At 42.8% G+C, this 18724-nt stretch overlaps 1 protein-coding gene across 1 annotated transcript in view; it reads right to left on the reverse strand.

The window, feature by feature from the left end:
• The window catches only part of ANGPT1 (angiopoietin 1), a 445617-nt gene that overhangs the window by 175066 nt on the left and 251827 nt on the right, over nt 1-18724 (reverse strand). Inside the window, exon 2 of the mRNA XM_073590180.1 lies at nt 7456-7611. Coding sequence (XP_073446281.1) covers nt 7456-7611 — 156 coding nt within the window. The remainder of the gene's footprint in view (nt 1-7455; nt 7612-18724) is intronic.

An 18724-nucleotide genomic window follows, 5' to 3' on the forward strand; every position in this document is an offset into this window, starting at 1 on the left:
TTATGACTGTGTTGTCCTATTGTTTGTGATTGATTCACTGCAGTTGGTCATATATTGTCCTTATCTATGGTGGTTTTGCGGGATTTTTCTTTCTATCCTGTTGATTCTGGATTACTGTTCCCACTAAATATGTTCATTGGATTTTTCTCATATATACCATGTGTATACCATGTTGTGCTGTGCTGTATACCATGTGGGGCTTTGCTGTTTACCATGTGGTGCTGTACTATACACCATGTGGTGCTGTGCTACGTACCCTGTGGTGCTGTGCTATACACCATGTGGTGCTGTGCTATATACCATGTGGGCTGTGCTATATACCATGTGGGGCTGTGTTATATACTATGTGTCTGTGTTATATACCATGGGGGTACATTATACATTATATTCTATGGGGGAGGCTGTGTTATATAATATGGGGGGCTACATTATATTCTATGGGGAGGTGGGCTGTATTATATTCTATTTGGGGCTATATTATATTCTATGGAGGACTGTATTATGTTTATTATATTCTACGGGGGGTGATTGCATCATACTCTGAGGGGGCTACATTATACTATATGAGGAGTCTACATTATATTCTATGGGGGGCTGCATTATATTCTATGGGGGCTAGATATTATTGTATGGGGGCTTCATTATATTTTATGAGGGGGCAACATTATATTCTATTGGGGCAGCATTATAATATATGAGGAGGGCTACATTTTATCTATGGAGGGGCTACATTATACTATATAAGGGGTTGCATTATATTCTATGGGGGCTGCATTATACTCTATGAGGGGCTGACATATATTATATGGAGGGGCTGCATTTTACTATATGAGGGGATCTGCATTATATTGTATGGGAGGTTACATTATATTGTATGGCGGGAATGCATTATACTCTGCAGGGTGGCTGTATTATGCTCTATGGGTTGACTGCATTATATTATATATGGGCTGCATTATACTGTATTGAGGACTATGGGGAATACATTATACTATATGAAGAACTATGGGGTGCATTATAATATGGGAAGTGAATTGTACTAATTGTACTACATGGATGACTGGCGGTGTATTATACTATATGGAGCACTATGAAGAGTGTATTATACTTTATGGATGATTGAACAGTGTATTTTAATATATGGAGGACTATGAGGAGTGTATTATATTATATGAGTCCTGTATTATATTATATGGAGGACTGAGTGTATTTTAATATATGGAGGGCTATGAGGAGTGTATTATACTATATGGAGGACTATGAGGAGTGTATTATACTATATGGAGGACTATGGGGCACATTAAATTATATGGAGGACTATAGGGAGTGTATTATACTATATGGAGGACTGAGGAGTGTATTATACTATATGGAGGACTATGGGGCACATTATATTATACGGAGGATTATGGGGTGTGAACTGTAGATGTGCTGCTGATAACATGATACTGTATGGTGATCTGTTAGTGATCCATTAGTGATCATTCTGTCCCCATCATTCTTTCTCAGAAGGTGGAAAGAGGCCGGGAAACAATTGTTGAACGACTTCAATATTGTCGATCACACTCATTTAGCAGCCTGAACTCAGTACATGTAAATACAACCGAAATGCTTCTGTGTGATGTGCAATATTTTAGCATTTGGGACCCCATTTTAAACTTTGCCTAGGGCCCTACTTTGCCTAAAACCCGCCCTGTCTTTATTCCTGCTCCCTGTATTCAGTCCTTTCTGCTCTTTGATGACTCGTTGCATCTGCTAATCCTGATGCAGCATGACTGAAGTGCCCGTAACACGACCCGCACATCTTGTATCCTGTTTCCTCCAGTCAAGATAGTAAATCTTCCCACTAAAAACCTAGAAATCCAGGATGGATAAAATAGGCCTGTAATTGAGAATATCTTATTTATATTACCATGCAGCTTGTACTGGATTAGAAAGAGATGGACACATACACTGACCCTACCAAAAAGGGAGAAAAAAGCCCCCAAAAATTGCAGAAAAGTTAAAGAAATTCAGGAATTTTTACGACCAGAATCTCCCATTCTGTAATACAGACATTTCTGAGAGTTACATACACAGCCCATTGGTGTTGATGAAAATGATGTAGTGCTTAAAGGAAACCTGTCAGATTCCAGTTGCTTTTACACGGCCTCCATGACCTTTTAGTCCTTTATTCGATAGTCCAGTAATGTGTTTATATTTTCTTTTCCAAATATTAAAGAAAGTTGAAAAGCAGCACAAGGAAGCTGTATGTGAAAAGTTGGTGCCAGACCTTCCAGGCATAGACCGGTCCTCAATATAGCACAAAAAAGATGAAGACCGCACTCCTTTTAGAAAAAATCTAGTGGTTTATTAGCCCATATGGGCTCCTGCACCTTTTCGGCTCAAGGTGTGAGCCTTTCTCAAGAAAGAAATATAGTATAGTTCTTCTTATTAGCTATGTCGCTTACCCCATATGCAGGACACTACAGATGCTTAGATATCCATGGCTTCACAACATATGGTGCATTACAAAGTGGTACTGAATGATTATGACCAAAGATATTTAATCTACTGCAATGCTCTTTACATGGTGTAACGACACACAGTAGCTAATCAGAAGAAGTATACTACATTTATAATTGGAGGTATTTTTTTGTGTGAAAAGAGTAAAAAAAAATATTTTTGACTAGTTGATAGGATTAGATTTGTTTCTCTTCTACATAAAAAAAGTTTATACCAAGCATTCACACACCTGAACACACATACAAACACTACATACGTGAAAAAATGTCTCACTCGTCCCAAATTTGGTATTCAGCCCTTTCCTTGCCTCTGAAACTGAGGGGGAGGATCCAAACGTCCTTTATTTTACTAACTCATCCTCTTCCTCAAGTGATACCGAACTGCCACATAGACGCCCCATACCAGAAAATGAACCAGCGCCTACCGTTATTGACCCCATATGGACCTCACCCCCTGAAGGCTATGAGCCACAGTTTCCCTATATTGTGGCGCAATCGGGAATCCAATTTGACACCATTGGTCTTACAGTAATAGATGTTTTCAAAATCTTTTTCACTGAGGATTTTGCAAACCTCATGGTGGCCTAGACAAATTTGTATGCCCAACAATTTTTAGGTGAGGAATTAAGCTGTACAAACTGCGTGAGAGTACCCCAGGGTGCATGCCACATGGTACACCCATGAGTTTAGGGTTTATGAAGGGAAAGACACCTGGATTGAACCCCCTGAATGACTCCCTGTCTTGGGAATGAGTGGGAAAATTGTGGGAGATTTAGTGCACCCACTACTGGATCAAGGTTATCACCTCTATGTAGATAACTTTTATACCAGCATCCCATTGTTCAAGTCTCTCGCTGTGCGAGCTACCTCAGCCTGCGGCACTGGCCACAAAAATCAGAGAGGCCTCCCTAACATGCTAATTGGGCAGCTGCTCAGAAAGGGTGAGAACAGAGCCCAATGTAGCGACAACATGCTGTTAGTCAAGTACAAGAAGCATGTACTTTTCTTGACTCCCATACATGGTGATGGCAGCAGCCGCATCACTGTATGGAGTACCTCTACACAGGTCCACAAACCACACTGTGTACGGGGGTAGAACAAGAACACGGAAGGAGTTGATATTTCTGATGAAGTCCTCCAGTTGTACAGTGCCATGAGAAAGGCCAAGGTGTGGTACAAGAAGTTGGTCATGCAAATCGTACAGATGGCAATGTACAACGCTTTCACGCTGTCATGATGTGCAGGTCTGACCGATACATTATACCTTCAGTTCCAAGAGGTAGTAATTGAGGTCCTAATATTTGGCAGTCAGTTAGGAGCAGGCCCCAGTACTTCAGAACTGAAGGTGCTCACATTATACTAAGTTAACATTTTAATTGTGAGGTCCCTTAAACCGCAAAGAAAGGAAGGTCGCAAAAAAGGTGTTGAATTCAATACGCAAGGACACAATTTGGCAATGCAACACCTCTCCCAACAAAACTGGCCAGTGTATAAAAGAATTCTAAAGACTGTACAACACATGCAAGGACTACTAAATTTATTTCTAACATATCCAACTCACGTATGACAACCTGACGTACACTACACAACTTAAGCCAACCTAATGCACTCTACACAGCTTTGGTATATGCCACCATATTATAAAATTCACATACCAGGAGAACACTAGATTAATTCCAATATAGGGTCACTTGTGGGGGTTTCTAGTCTTTAGGCACATCAGGTGCTCTGCAGACGCAAGATGATGCTCGCAGAACATTCCATTAAAGTCTGCATTTCAAAACATCACTCCTTCGCTTCCATGTCATGATGTGCGCAGTGGTTTTCTCCCACACATGAGGTATCAGCATACTCATGAAAAATTAAACAACAAATCTTGGGGTGCATTTTACCCTTGTGAAAAAAAAATGTGGGGCTCATATATAATTTTGGTGGACAAAAATGATTTTTTATTTTCATGGCTTTACGTTATAAACTTCTGTCAAACACTTGTGGGTTCAAAGTGCTCACCACACATCTAGATATGTTCTATGATAAAGATCATTGGATCGAAACGTCGCCACAGAAGGCAAAATAAAATGTCAATTCTTTTTTCACCAACTTGTGAGGCGCTGTTCCCTTGTGTTTTTAAGTTCTATGAGGGGTCTAGGTTCCAAAATGGGGACACTTATGGAGGGTTTTCACTGTTTAGGCACATCAGGGGCTCTCCAAATCTGACATGACATCCATGAATGATTCTAGCTAATTGTGCTTTCAAAAAGTCAAATGGTGTTCTTCACTTCCGAGCCCTGCCGTGCGCCCAAACTGTGATTTTCCCCCACATATGGGGTATCAGAGTACTCTGGATAAATTGCACAACTTTTGTCGTCCAATTTATCCTACTATCTTTGTGAAACTAAAACATTTGGGGTTAAAAATAATTTTTGTGGAAAATGTGATTTTTTTATTTTCACAGCTCTACGTTAGAAATTTCTGTGAAGCACCTGGGAGTTCAAAGTGCTCACAAAAGATCTAGATAAGTTCCTTGAGGGGTCTATTTTCCAAAACAGGATCTCTTGTGGAGGGTTTCCACTGTTTAGGATCTCCAAATGTGACATGGCATCCTCTAATGATTCCAGCAAATTTTGCATTCAAAGTCAAATGGCACTCCTTCCTTTTTGAGCCCTGCCGTGCGCCTAAACAGTGGTTTTCCACCACATATTGGGCATCGACATTTTCAGGATTAATTGCACTACAAATTTAATTTTGGGTTCTATTTTTTCCTGTTACCCTTGTCCGCTCTTCGCCAGTCCTTACACTGGCTGCCCATTCATTATAGGATCCAATTCAAAGTACTTGTTCTCACCCACAAAGCTCTCCACAGTGCAGCACCTACCTACATCTCCTCCCTCATTTCTGTCTAACCGCCTAACCGACCCCTGCGCTCTGCAAACGACTTGCGACTAACCTCTGCACTAATCCGTACCTCCCACTCCCAACTCCAAGACTTCTCCGCGCTGCGACAATCCTTTGGAATGCTCTACCCCAAGAAATTAGGACTATCCACAATTTGCATAGTTTTAGGCGCTCCCTCAAAACACATTTGTTCAGAGCGGCCTATCACGTTCACTAATCAAAATCACTCTATGTGTAAGCGTGCATGAGTAGCCCATTCACTATCTCCATCCATCCCTCACTCCCTCAAGATGGCTGGACCATTATTGTAAATACACCATTGTAAATACACACCTGTACTTTGTGTCTCCCCCACCTCATTGTAGACTGTAAGCTCTCACGAGCAGGGTCGTCTTATTTTGCTCTAATTATTGTATTGTTAAAGTTGTTACTTATGACATGTGTTTTAAAACTGTTAAACTGTAAAGCGCTGCGGAATATGTTGACGCTATATAAATAAAGATTATTATTATTATTAATAAAATAAAAAAATTGGGGTCTAAAGTAAAATTTTACAAATGTAATTTTTTTCCTTCCACATTGCTTCAGTCCCTGTGAAGACCCTGAAGGGTTAATAAACTTCTTGAATGTGGTTTTGAGCACCTTGAGGGGTGCAGTTTTTAGAATGGTGTCACTTTTGTTTATTTTCTGTTATATAGACCCCTAAAAGTCACTTCAAATGTGATGTGGTCCCTAAAAAAATGTTTTTTTCAAATTTTGTTGTTAAATTGAGAAATCGCTGGTCATCTTTTTACCCTTATAACTTAATCCTAACAAAAAAATGTTGCTGATGTAAACTAGAAATGTGGGAAATATTATTTATTAACTATTTTTTTTTACATTTCTATCTGATTTAAGGGCTTAAGAATCCAAAGTTTAAAAATTTCAAAAACTTCAACATTTTTGCCAAATTTCGGTATTTTTTTCACAAATAAATGCAAGTTATATTGAAGACATTTTACCGCTATCATGATGTACAAAATGTCACAAAAAAATGGTCTCAAGAATTGGTGGGATCCATTGATGCGTTCGAGAGTTATTACCTCACAAAGTGACACTGGTCAGAATTGTAAACTTTTGCCTGGTTATGAAGGTGCAAAGAGCATTGGGGGTAGAGTGTTTAAGCCTAACTGGGCTGCCCCCATCTCTACGGTGGAGGAGAGGTAGCATAGCAAGTGCTTGTTCTGTGTCTTAGGTATGAATATTTGACTTAATTCAGTAAATGGACTAACGCCAATTCCTCAGTCACATGTTGAATAATGATGTTTTATTTCTTGCTCCTAATCATAAAATTAAAGCAAAACGGCACATAGGCTACAGCTCCTATACACATCCATGTGTTTCTATGATTACAGATCCTCCCAGTGTGTTTTAATTGTAGAATATCAAGAATGATGTTTGCATATGGCATATGAATTGCTCTTTCCAAACTTTAAAAATGTATTTCTTTAACCTTTAGTAGCTCAAATCTTTAAAAAAAATATATAAAACCTTGTTATAAATATATCTAAAAGGTTACTTATCTCATAGAGATGAGCAACTCCATTCCATCTACACTGGGTTTCACATCCAGTCTGGTCTTCACTTCAACGCCCAGCAACCTTGGCCTGGCATCCTGGCTGCCTCTGTCGATTACTAAATCCTGTGACGTCATGTCTTCACGGCATGATGTACGTGATGACGCAGCATGAAATCTAGTAAGAACATAAAGCACTCAGGATGTCGGCCTGAAGATGCCAGGGGCCAAAGTGAAGACCATCTGCCACTGAGGACCAGCCTGGCAGTGCAAATGGAAACGCTCATTTCCACTGTCCAGTAATTTTGAAAAATAAAAAAAACAATCATGCATTTTTGGGGGGATATTTTAGCTCTTTGTATAGTGTGTGTATATATATATATATATATATATATATATATATAAAATGCTGTTTTTGGAAGAACGCAGTTGTGTTTGTTTCCATCCGTTATGAGATGTAGCTTCAGCCATCATCTATCGCACAGTTGTGCCCTCACTTACTTGTGTCTCCACGTCTGTAAGTTTCCTCGTCTGCTCTGCTGTTTGGCTCAGAAGACTCGTTCCTATTTCCAACATGGTTGCCGTCTGGTTCTGAACGGCATTTTGCTGTATTTGAACCATCTCTGATTTCATGTTATCCACAATGTAGCTCTCCAGCTGTGGAATAAAAAGTACAAACATAAGATGAGACGAGATATTGTACATACTGGCCATTTTCTTTAACTCTCCAGTAAGGTTTAATCACATGATTTGTTGCAGAAAGGTCGTCGCAAAACAAGAACTGAAGGGTAAAGGAAACTGACAATCTGTATTTTGTTGGAATTAATAAGAAGTTTAAAAAACAAAAAATACGTTCTTTTCCCAAGAGAAGCCATCTGCAACGTTTGTTCCTTCTAGACGATCATCTGTCTTGAGCATCCTCTGCGCGGACCGGTAGCTTCCACATGTTCTTCTACAGAATTCATTAATGCCTTACTTCCCTTCTAGTGAATTAAAAAGGGAATTTAACACTTTCAGCCGATTGTCCTTCAGTTTACAACTCGTGACCAGCCTATCATTTGGAGGATGTGTCTTGAAAAAAGATTGTGGACAAAAACAACCCAATGAAGCAAAGATTTTGCTGTTTGGAATGTCTGAAGAATTACGAAGGTAATATTTTTACAGACTAGAAACCGTGTGACTCACTTTAATATTTTCAGCTATCTATCCATAGGTAATAGTGTAATATAATAATAATGGTGATGAGGATGGAAAAGGTGTGATCTATCTATCTATCTATCTATCTATTATCTCTCTATCTATCATGTATCTATCTATCTATCTATCTATCTATCTATAATCTGTCTATTATCTATATCTATCAATTATATATCTATTATCTATTTATCTATTATCTATCTATTATCTATTATCTATCTATAATCTGTCTATTATCTATCATCTATCTATCTATTATCTATCAATCATCTATCTATGTATCTATCTATTATCTATCATCTATCTATTATTATGTATCATCTATAATCTATCTATTATCTATCATCTATTACCTAACTATTATCTATCTATTATCTATCTATCTACAGTCTATATGTTAAAGTTTGGGCACCCCTATTACTGTTAACCTTTTTTCTTTATAACAATTTTGGTTTTTGCAACAGCTATTTCAGTTTCATATATCTAATAACTGATGGACTCAGTTATATTTCTGGATTCAAATGAGGTTTATTGTACTAACAGAAAATGTGCAATCTGCATTTAAACAAAATTTGACCGGTGCAAAAGTATGGGCACCCTTATCATTTTCTTGATTTGAACACTCCTAACTACTTTTTACTGACTTCCTGAAGCACTAAATTGGTTTTGTAACCTCATTGAGCTTTGAACTTCATAGCCAGGTGTATCAAATCATGAGAAAAGGTATTTAAGGTGGCCACTTGCAAGTAGTTCTCCTATTTGATTCTCCTATGAAGAGTGGCATCATGGGCTCCTCAAAACAACTCTCAAATGATCTGAAAACAAAGATTATTCAACATAGCTTTTCAGGGGAAGGATACAAAAAGTTGTCTCAGAGATTTAACCTGTCAGTTTCCACTGTGAGGAACATAGTAAGGAAATGGAAGAACACAGGTATAGTTCTTGTTAAGCCCAGAAGTGGCAGGCCAAGAAAAATATCAGAAAGACAGAGAAGAAGAATGGTGAGAACAGTCAAGGACAATCCACAGACCACCTCCAAAGACCTGCAGCATCATCTTGCTGCAGATGGTGTCACTGTGCATCGGTCAACAATACAGCGCACTTTGCACAAGGAAAAGCTGTATGGGAGAGTGATGCGAAAGAAGCCGTTTCTTCAAGCACGCCACAAACAGAGTCGCCTGAGGTATGCAAAAGCACATTTGGACAAGCCAGTTACATTTTGGAAGAAGGTCCTGTGGACTGATGAAACAAAGATTGAGTTGTTTGGTCATACAAAAAGGCGTTATGCATGGAGGCTAAAAAACACAGCATTCCAAGAAAAACACTTGCTACCCACAGTAAAATTTGGTGGAGGTTCCATCAGGCTTTGGGGTTGTGTGGCCAATGCCGGCACCGGGAATCTTGATAAAGTTGAGGGTCGCATGGATTCAACTCAGTATCAGCAGATTCTTGACAATAATGTGCAAGAATCAGTGACGAAGTTGAAGTTACGCAGAGGATGGATATCTCAGCAAGACAATGATCCAAAACACCGCTCCAAATCTACTCAGGCATTCATGCAGAGGAACAATTACAATGTTCTGGAATGGCCATCCCAGTCCCCAGACCTGAATATCATTGAACATCTGTGGGATGATTTTAAGCGGGCTGTCCATGCTCGGCGACCATCAAACTTAACTGAACTGGAATTGTTTTGTAAACAGGAATGGTCACAAATACCTTCATCCAGGATCCAGGAACTCATTAATAGCTACAGGAAGCGACTAGAGGCTGTTATTTTTGCAAAAGGAGGATCTACGAAATATTAATGTCACTTTTATGTTGAGGTGCCCATACTTTTGCACCGGTCAAATTTTGTTAAAATGCAGACTGCACATTTTCCGTACAATAAACCTAATTTGAATCCAGAAATATAACTGAGTCCATCAGTTATTAGATATATGAAACTGAAATAGCTGTTGCAAAAACCAAAATTGCTATAAAGAAAAAAGGTTAACATTAATAGGGGTGCCCAAACTTTAACATATGACTGTATCTATCTATCTATCTATTATCTATCTATCTATCTATCTATCTATAAAGTCAAATTCAAAGAAGCTTTATTGGCAGGACTAAATACACATTAGTTTTGCCAAAGCAAGTGTACAAAAGGGAATGGGGATAGGGACTATAGGAATGTTGGGTAGGGGCAGTGGGAAAGGTGGATGGGGTCAGATCCAGGATGGGGCTATAGAAGTCCATGGTATAGGGAAGGTGGATGGGGGGATATCTATCTATTATCTATCTACTTATTTTCTATCTTTCTATCTATCTTTCTATCTATCTATTATCTAGAAAAAAGAAAGACAAAAAGAAGCACAAAAAGAGAATTGTTGGGTGCAAAAGTCTCCCAGGCATGTACCAAATCTTGTATATAAATCAAAAAACTTGAAGGCAGCACATAATGGACTGAAATATCATACATGAGCCCACAGAGGCTCACAATCTCTATAGATTCCCTATCAGTATGTCTTTGGAATGTGGAATGAAACTGGAGAACCCGGACGAAACCCACACAAACACGGGGAGAACATACAAACTCCTTGCAGATGTTGTCCTTGGTGGGATTTGAACCCAGGACCCCAGCGCTGCAATGCTAACCACTGAGCCACCGAGCTGCCCCTATACCAATTTAGTCTTTGTTTTCCCCACATTATGCCTTTCTTTAGCGGCACATACATCTTCCACTCTTTTAGCTGAGCCTTCAATTTTACTGATTCCAAAAGTTTCCAAAATTGAGAAAATTGAATTCAATACTTTAAATTTGTAAGAAGAATCTGATCCGTCTTCACTTCTGGTGGAGGAGACTCTGGCAGGGACTGCAGACTGTTCCTCGCTGAATTTCATGATGAGATCTGTTACCACTCGGTTTTATTTTCCACAAATTACAATGTGGTGTCAATGGAGTATAAGATTTTACCAGAACTCTCAGAAATCATGCATAGAACATTATCCGCTGTGATTTCACCGCTTATTTTTGCCTTTTTGTGTCAGTGCGGTGATGTAGTGCGGAAATGTTCGTGTATCCAGAGTTGTCATTTCTCCTGACCTGTCGACAATTCTTGGAATCTCTAAAGAAATCTCACTTCTGGAACATTTTTCTCTGCTCGCTGCCTTGTGCCGTTCTTGTTAGCCCTCCTGGAAATGTTTGCAGAAATTGACACCTTGCTGTTACCATATCCCATGTCGAAGGGGCATGTCCATACATGATCTCACGTTGTCTATTTTTTTTTTTTTATTTAATGTGCATGATTTCATAGATTACTAAAAAAAAAAATCTTAAACCTGATGGGGCTGGTGTACTTTGTTTGGAAATCTATGTCAAGATGGCCGTATAATCCACTGTGATATATTCTTATAATAATATGAGATCGGATCAGTGAAATGCTCATTTTAATTTGTGCCTTATATCTCCATTAAGTAAGTACACCAGCCTGCTCAGGTCTGAGAGATTTACTTAATATATGTAAGCAGTCTGAATTGTGAAATCTGCCGACAGATCTACTTTAGCTGTTACTCTACTTACCGTACATAACGTGCTCGGTTTATTGTCCATGTCTTTAGGTTATCGTGAATACTAAACATTAGAGTTGAGTGAAACGAGTCGAAAAAATTCAAAAGTCACCGACTTTTGGCAAAGTCGGGTTTCATGAAACGAAACCCAACCCTAGGATGAGGTCGGCCACGAGGTCGGCGACTTACGCGCCAAAGTCGCGTTTCAAAAGTTTGTTTTGCGCTCTTTTTCAGCCAATCAGGATCCACGGACACTGTGGGCAACGTGATGACATAGGCACGGGTCACCACCATCTTTCAGAAGGGCATGCAAGTGATTGGCTTGCTTTGGTGGGCGTCACAGGGGGTATAAAAGGGCGTGCACGCCGACCGCCATCTTACTTCTGCCGATCTTAGTATAGGGAGAGGTTGCTGCTGATTCTGTAGGGAGAGCGTTAGGCAGGGAAGAAGACAAAAAAACTGCTTCTGCTGCTAGCGATTTGGCCTGCACAACACACCAGTCACTGTGTGTGCAGTGCAAGGGGAGGCTATATAGTGGTGTATCAGTGGTGTTGGTTGTTGGGCTGCCTTCTAAGGCTTCCTGACATTCCTGCATTGCTGTTTACCCACTGCTCCGCAAACTGCTTTTTTAAAAGCAATCCCAATTTTTTTTTTTGTCCTGCTGAGAAGACAAAAAAACTGCTTCTGCTGCTAGCAATTTGGCCTGCACAACACACCAGTCACTGTGTGTGCAGTGCAAGGGGAGGCTATATAGTGGTGTATCAGTGGTGTTGGTTGTTGGGCTGCCTTCTAAGGCTTCCTGACATTCCTGCATTGCTGTTTACCCACTGCTCCGCAAACTGCTTTTTTAAAAGCAATCCAATCTCCCTTATCCTCTAGTCACTTTTGTCACAGCTGTGCCATCGAGCCTGTCACATAGCGCTCAGATATTCATTGGGCCTCACACAATCCAAAAGTGTCCAGTGTCCAAAAGTGTGTGCAGAGATTCAAAATCTCCCTTATCCTCTAGTCACTTTGGTCACAGCTGTGCCATCGAGCCTGTCACATAGCGCTCAGATATCAGTGGGCCTCACACAATCCAAAAGTGTCCATCCAGTGTCCAAAAGTGTGTGCAGAGATTCAAAATCTCCCTTATCCTCTAGTCACTTTGGTCACAGCTGTGCCATCGAGCCTGTCACATAGCGCTCAGATATTCATTGGGCCTCACACAATCCAAAAGTGTCCAGTGTCCAAAAGTGTGTGCAGAGATTCAAAATCTCCCTTATCCTCTAGTCACTTTGGTCACAGCTGTGCCATCGAGCCTGTCACATAGCGCTCAGATATCAGTGGGCCTCACACAATCCAAAAGTGTCCAGTGTCCAAAAGTGTGTGCAGAGATTCAAAATCTCCCTTATCCTCTAGTCACTTTGGTCACAGCTGTGCCATCGAGCCTGTCACATAGCGCTCAGATATCAGTGGGCCTCACAAAATCCAAAAGTGTCCATCCAGTGTCCAAAAGTGTGTGCAGAGATTCAATATCTCCCTTATCCTCTAGTCACTTTGGTCACAGCTGTGCCATCGAGCCTGTCACATAGCGCTCAGATATCAGTGGGCCTCACACAATCCAAAAGTGTCCGTCCAGTGTCCAAAAGTGTGTGCAGAGATTCAAAATCTCCCTTATCCTCTAGTCACTTTTGTCACAGCTGTGCCATCGAGCCTGTCACATAGCGCTCAGATATTCATTGGGCCTCACACAATCCAAAAGTGTCCAGTGTCCAAAAGTGTGTGCAGAGATTCAAAATCTCCCTTATCCTCTAGTCACTTTGGTCACAGCTGTGCCATCGAGCCTGTCACATAGCGCTCAGATATCAGTGGGCCTCACACAATCCAAAAGTGTCCATCCAGTGTCCAAAAGTGTGTGCAGAGATTCAAAATCTTCCTTATCCTCTAGTCACTTTGGTCACAGCTGTGCCATCGAGCCTGTCACATAGCGCTCAGATATCAGTGGGCCTCACACAATCCAAAAGTGTCCATCCAGTGTCCAAAAGTGAGTGCAGAGATTCAAAATCTCCCTTATCCTCTAGTCACTTTTGTCACAGCTGTGCCATCGAGCCTGTCACATAGCGCTCAGATATTCATTGGGCCTCACACAATCCAAAAGTGTCCAGTGTCCAAAAGTGTGTGCAGAGATTCAAAATCTCCCTTATCCTCTAGTCACTTTGGTCACAGCTGTGCCATCGAGCCTGTCACATAGCGCTCAGATATTCATTGGGCCTCACACAATCCAAAAGTGTCCAGTGTCCAAAAGTGTGTGCAGAGATTCAAAATCTCCCTTATCCTCTAGTCACTTTGGTCACAGCTGTGCCATCGAGCCTGTCACATAGCGCTCAGATATCAGTGGGCCTCACACAATCCAAAAGTGTCCAGTGTCCAAAAGTGTGTGCAGAGATTCAAAATCTCCCTTATCCTCTAGTCACTTTGGTCACAGCTGTGCCATCGAGCCTGTCACATAGCGCTCAGATATCAGTGGGCCTCACACAATCCAAAAGTGTCCATCCAGTGTCCAAAAGTGTGTGCAGAGATTCAATATCTCCCTTATCCTCTAGTCACTTTGGTCACAGCTGTGCCATCGAGCCTGTCACATAGCGCTCAGATATCAGTGGGCCTCACACAATCCAAAAGTGTCCGTCCAGTGTCCAAAAGTGTGTGCAGAGATTCAAAATCTCCCTTATCCTCTTGTCACTTTTGTCACAGCTGTGCCATCGAGCCTGTCACATAGCGCTCAGATATCAGTGGGCCTCACACAATCCAAAAGTGTCCATCCAGTGTCCAAAAGTGTGTGCAGAGATTCAAAATCTCCCTTATCCTCTAGTCACTTTGGTCACAGCTGTGCCATCGAGCCTGTCACATAGCGCTCAGATATCAGTGGGCCTCACACAATCCAAAAGTGTCCAGTGTCCAAAAGTGTGTGCAGAGATTCAAAATCTCCCTTATCCTCTAGTCACTTTGGTCACAGCTGTGCCATCGAGCCTGTCACATAGCGCTCAGATATCAGTGGGCCTCACACAATCCAAAAGTGTCCATCCAGTGTCCAAAAGTGTGTGCAGAGATTCAAAATCTCCCTTATCCTCTAGTCACTTTGGTCACAGCTGTGCCATCGAGCCTGTCACATAGCGCTCAGATATCAGTGGGCCTCACACAATCCAAAAGTGTCCATCCAGTGTCCAAAAGTGTGTGCAGAGATTCAAAATCTCCCTTATCCTCTAGTCACTTTGGTCACAGCTGTGCCATCGAGCCTGTCACATAGCGCTCAGATATTCATTGGGCCTCACACAATCCAAAAGTGTCCAGTGTCCAAAAGTGTGTGCAGAGATTCAAAATCTCCCTTATCCTCTAGTCACTTTGGTCACAGCTGTGCCATCGAGCCTGTCACATAGCGCTCAGATATCAGTGGGCCTCACACAATCCAAAAGTGTCCAGTGTCCAAAAGTGTGTGCAGAGATTCAAAATCTCCCTTATCCTCTAGTCACTTTGGTCACAGCTGTGCCATCGAGCCTGTCACATAGCGCTCAGATATCAGTGGGCCTCACACAATCCAAAAGTGTCCATCCAGTGTCCAAAAGTGTGTGCAGAGATTCAATATCTCCCTTATCCTCTAGTCACTTTGGTCACAGCTGTGCCATCGAGCCTGTCACATAGCGCTCAGATATCAGTGGGCCTCACACAATCCAAAAGTGTCCGTCCAGTGTCCAAAAGTGTGTGCAGAGATTCAAAATCTCCCTTATCCTCTTGTCACTTTTGTCACAGCTGTGCCATCGAGCCTGTCACATAGCGCTCAGATATCAGTGGGCCTCACACAATCCAAAAGTGTCCAGTGTCCAAAAGTGTATGCAGAAATTCAAAATCTCCCCTGTCCTATAGACACCTTGTACCTTGTTTTACATTACTTTATAGTTTGTTGGATTTTGTCTACATTTCTACCAAAAATGAGGAAGGCTGGTGGAAGAGGCCGTGGAATTGGGCGGGGGTTGGCAGCTGGTAATGATGGTGTTGGTGGTGGATCTGATGGTAGTGGCAAGAGCAAAATAGGACCGAATGCAGGAGGTGCTGACCCTGCATCATCGTCTGGCTACATAAGGCCTCGAACGCTTAGTTTTCTAGGAGTTGGCAAACCGCTTTTAAAGCCAGAGCATCAGGAAAAAGTTTTGTCTTACATTGCTGACTCAGCCTCCAGCTCTATCGCCTCCTCTTCTTCAGTTGTAAAAAGTAAAAGCACTGAGTCGTCATTGGAGGCTCATGTTCATGAACCACACCTTTCCTTGTGTCCTTCACCCCAACCAAGATTGAAGGATGACGCAGGCCATACTACTGATTACTCCATGGAGCTGTTTTCACATAGCATGCCTGGATTATCAAGTCAAATGGTGAATTACCCAGGCCAAGATGAATCTGACATGGAGTGCACTGATGCACAGCCGCTGATGGATGATTCTGCTGGTACATTCACTCAGAGCACTACATTGTCCTCACAGTGTACAGAGCCAGATTCTGACCCTGATGAGACTCAGGTGCCCCTTCCCGCACACTATACCACCATACACAGTGACACAGAGGAAGGTGCACATGACATAGAAGAGGAGGTGATGGATGACCCAGTTGTTGACCCAGATTGGCATCCATTGGGGGAAGAGGGTGCTGCTTCCAATAGCTCAGATGAGGAGCATCCACAGCAGACATCGACATCGCAACAGCTGTTATCTGGCAGGCCCGGAGCACTCCAAAGACAGGTTCCAAACATCAAAAGAGTTGCTGGACAGCTTGTCCAGAGGGTCAAAAGATCACAGCATGCTAGGCCGCAAAATGTCTGCCAAAGTAGGAAGAGTGCAGTGTGGCACTTTTTTGAACAAAATCCTCATGATCAGGCCAAGGTTATCTGTAAGAAGTGCGCAAAGACCTTTAGCCGAGGGAAAAATCTGAAAATTTGAATACCAGTTGCATGCTTAGACATTTAACCAGCATGCTCTTGCAAGTGTGGACACAACACCAAACCTCAAGTGCCACATGTGCAACTGATCACAACGAAGGTAGTCAGCAACGCTACATTGTTTCCCCCACTGTAAGCCCACCGGTTAGCACAGCAGCAAATGTTGAGGTGTCGTTGCAAGACCACAGCAGTCAGGGAATCCCACTGTTATATCAACGAAAGACTGATTCTAGGCCATCAGAAAGAACACCAACTCCCTCACCATCATCAACCCTCTCTCAGTCCGCCCTGTCCACCGCTACTTCCACCATATGCAGTTCTCAAGTCCAGCTCACCCTCCCAGACACTATGAGTAGGTCAAGAAAGTACTCAGTCTCTCATCCGCGTACACTGGGTTTGAACGCCCACATTGCCAAACTAATCTCGTTTGAGATGATGCCCTTTCGGTTGGTGGAAAGCACAGCTTTCCGCGAACTCATGGTCTATGCAGTACCACGCTACGACCTACCCAGTCGCCACTTCTCTCGCAAAGCCATCCCAGACCTCCACCATCATGTGAAAGACCGCATTGTCCATGCACTCAAGCAGTCAGTGAGCGGAAAGGTGCACCTCACAACTGATGCATGGTCCAGTCGGCATGGCCAGGGCCGTTACGTGTCCATCACTGCGCACTGGGTTAATGTGGTGGATGCAGGGTCCACAGGGGACAGCGGTGGTGGGACAGTGCTGCATAGCCCACGGTATAGGAAACAGTTGGCTGTAGGCGTTCGACCCTCCTCCTCCTCCTCCAGAAGCAAAAGCTCGTCCACAGAGCACAGTCGTACGAGCACTCCATCTGCAGCTGCCACTGTTGCACACGATGTGTCCCCCTATCGAGCAGCTAGTGGAAAGCGTCAGCAGGCTGTGTTGCAGATGATGTGTTTGGGCGACAGACACACCGCCGAGGTGCTGGCCGAGTACTTGAAGCGACAAACTGAGTCATGGCTGGGCAGTGTACATCTTGAGGCAGGCAAGGTAGTTAGTGATAACGGGCGTAATTTTGTGGCAGCCATAGCCCTTTCAAAACTCAGCCACATACCTTGCTTGGCTCACACCTTGAACCTGGTGGTGCAGTGCTTCCTCAAAAATTATCCGGAGTTAACAGCCCTGCTCCAGAAGGTGCGAAGACTGTGCGCGCACATCCGCCGGTCGCCTGTACACTCCGTTCGTATGCAGAAGCTGCAGCGATTGCTCCACCTTCCCAACCACCGCCTCATTATCGACATTGCAACAAGGTGGAACTCCACCCTGCACATGGTGGAGCGGCTGTGCGAGCAGAGGCAGGCCATAATGCATTTGTGGGAGGATACACGGCCAGGCACTTTGAGAGCAGACATGGAGTTGACAGGTGTGCAGTGGTCGAAGCTGAAAGACCTTTGTAAAGTCCTTCAGTGTTTTGAGGAATGCACACGGCTGGTAAGCGCAGACGACGCCATCCTAAGCATGAGCATCCCACTTATGCGTCTGCTCATGCAAACTTTGACGCACCTTAAGGAGCAGGCGTCTGCAGCCAATGTTGATGAGGAGGAAGAGGAGGAGGGAATCCTTGATGACATTCAGCCATTGTCTGCTGAGGGACCTCTCCTGGACGAGGTGGAGGAAGAAGAGGAGGAGGAGGATGATGATGGGGATGATTACTTAGGGGAGGAGGATGCATCTCGTGGGGCAAGTGAAAATGTTGGCGTGGCAAGGTCTGGTACAGGGTTTGTGCGTGACTGGAGGGATGTGGATTTGCCAGAAAGTGCTCCTCCACCCAGCACTCGCAGTGCATCATTGACACCGGGAACATTGGCCCACATGTCAGATTATGCCTTGCGGATCCTAAAAAGGGACCCCCGCATTGCGAAAATGATGAACGATGATGACTACTGGTTGGCCAGCATCCTGGATCCACGCTATAAAGGCAAATTACAAAACATCATGCCACAGGAGAACCTTGACCTAATATTGGCTAATAAACAAGCAACTCTGGTAAATCGGTTGCTTGAGGCATTCCCAGCACACAGCAGCGGTGATGGT

This window comes from Dendrobates tinctorius, unplaced genomic scaffold (genome assembly GCF_039654945.1).
Source record: "Dendrobates tinctorius isolate UK_male_01 unplaced genomic scaffold, ASM3965494v1 ptg000116l, whole genome shotgun sequence".
In the NCBI taxonomy this organism is placed as follows: Eukaryota; Metazoa; Chordata; class Amphibia; order Anura; family Dendrobatidae; genus Dendrobates; species Dendrobates tinctorius.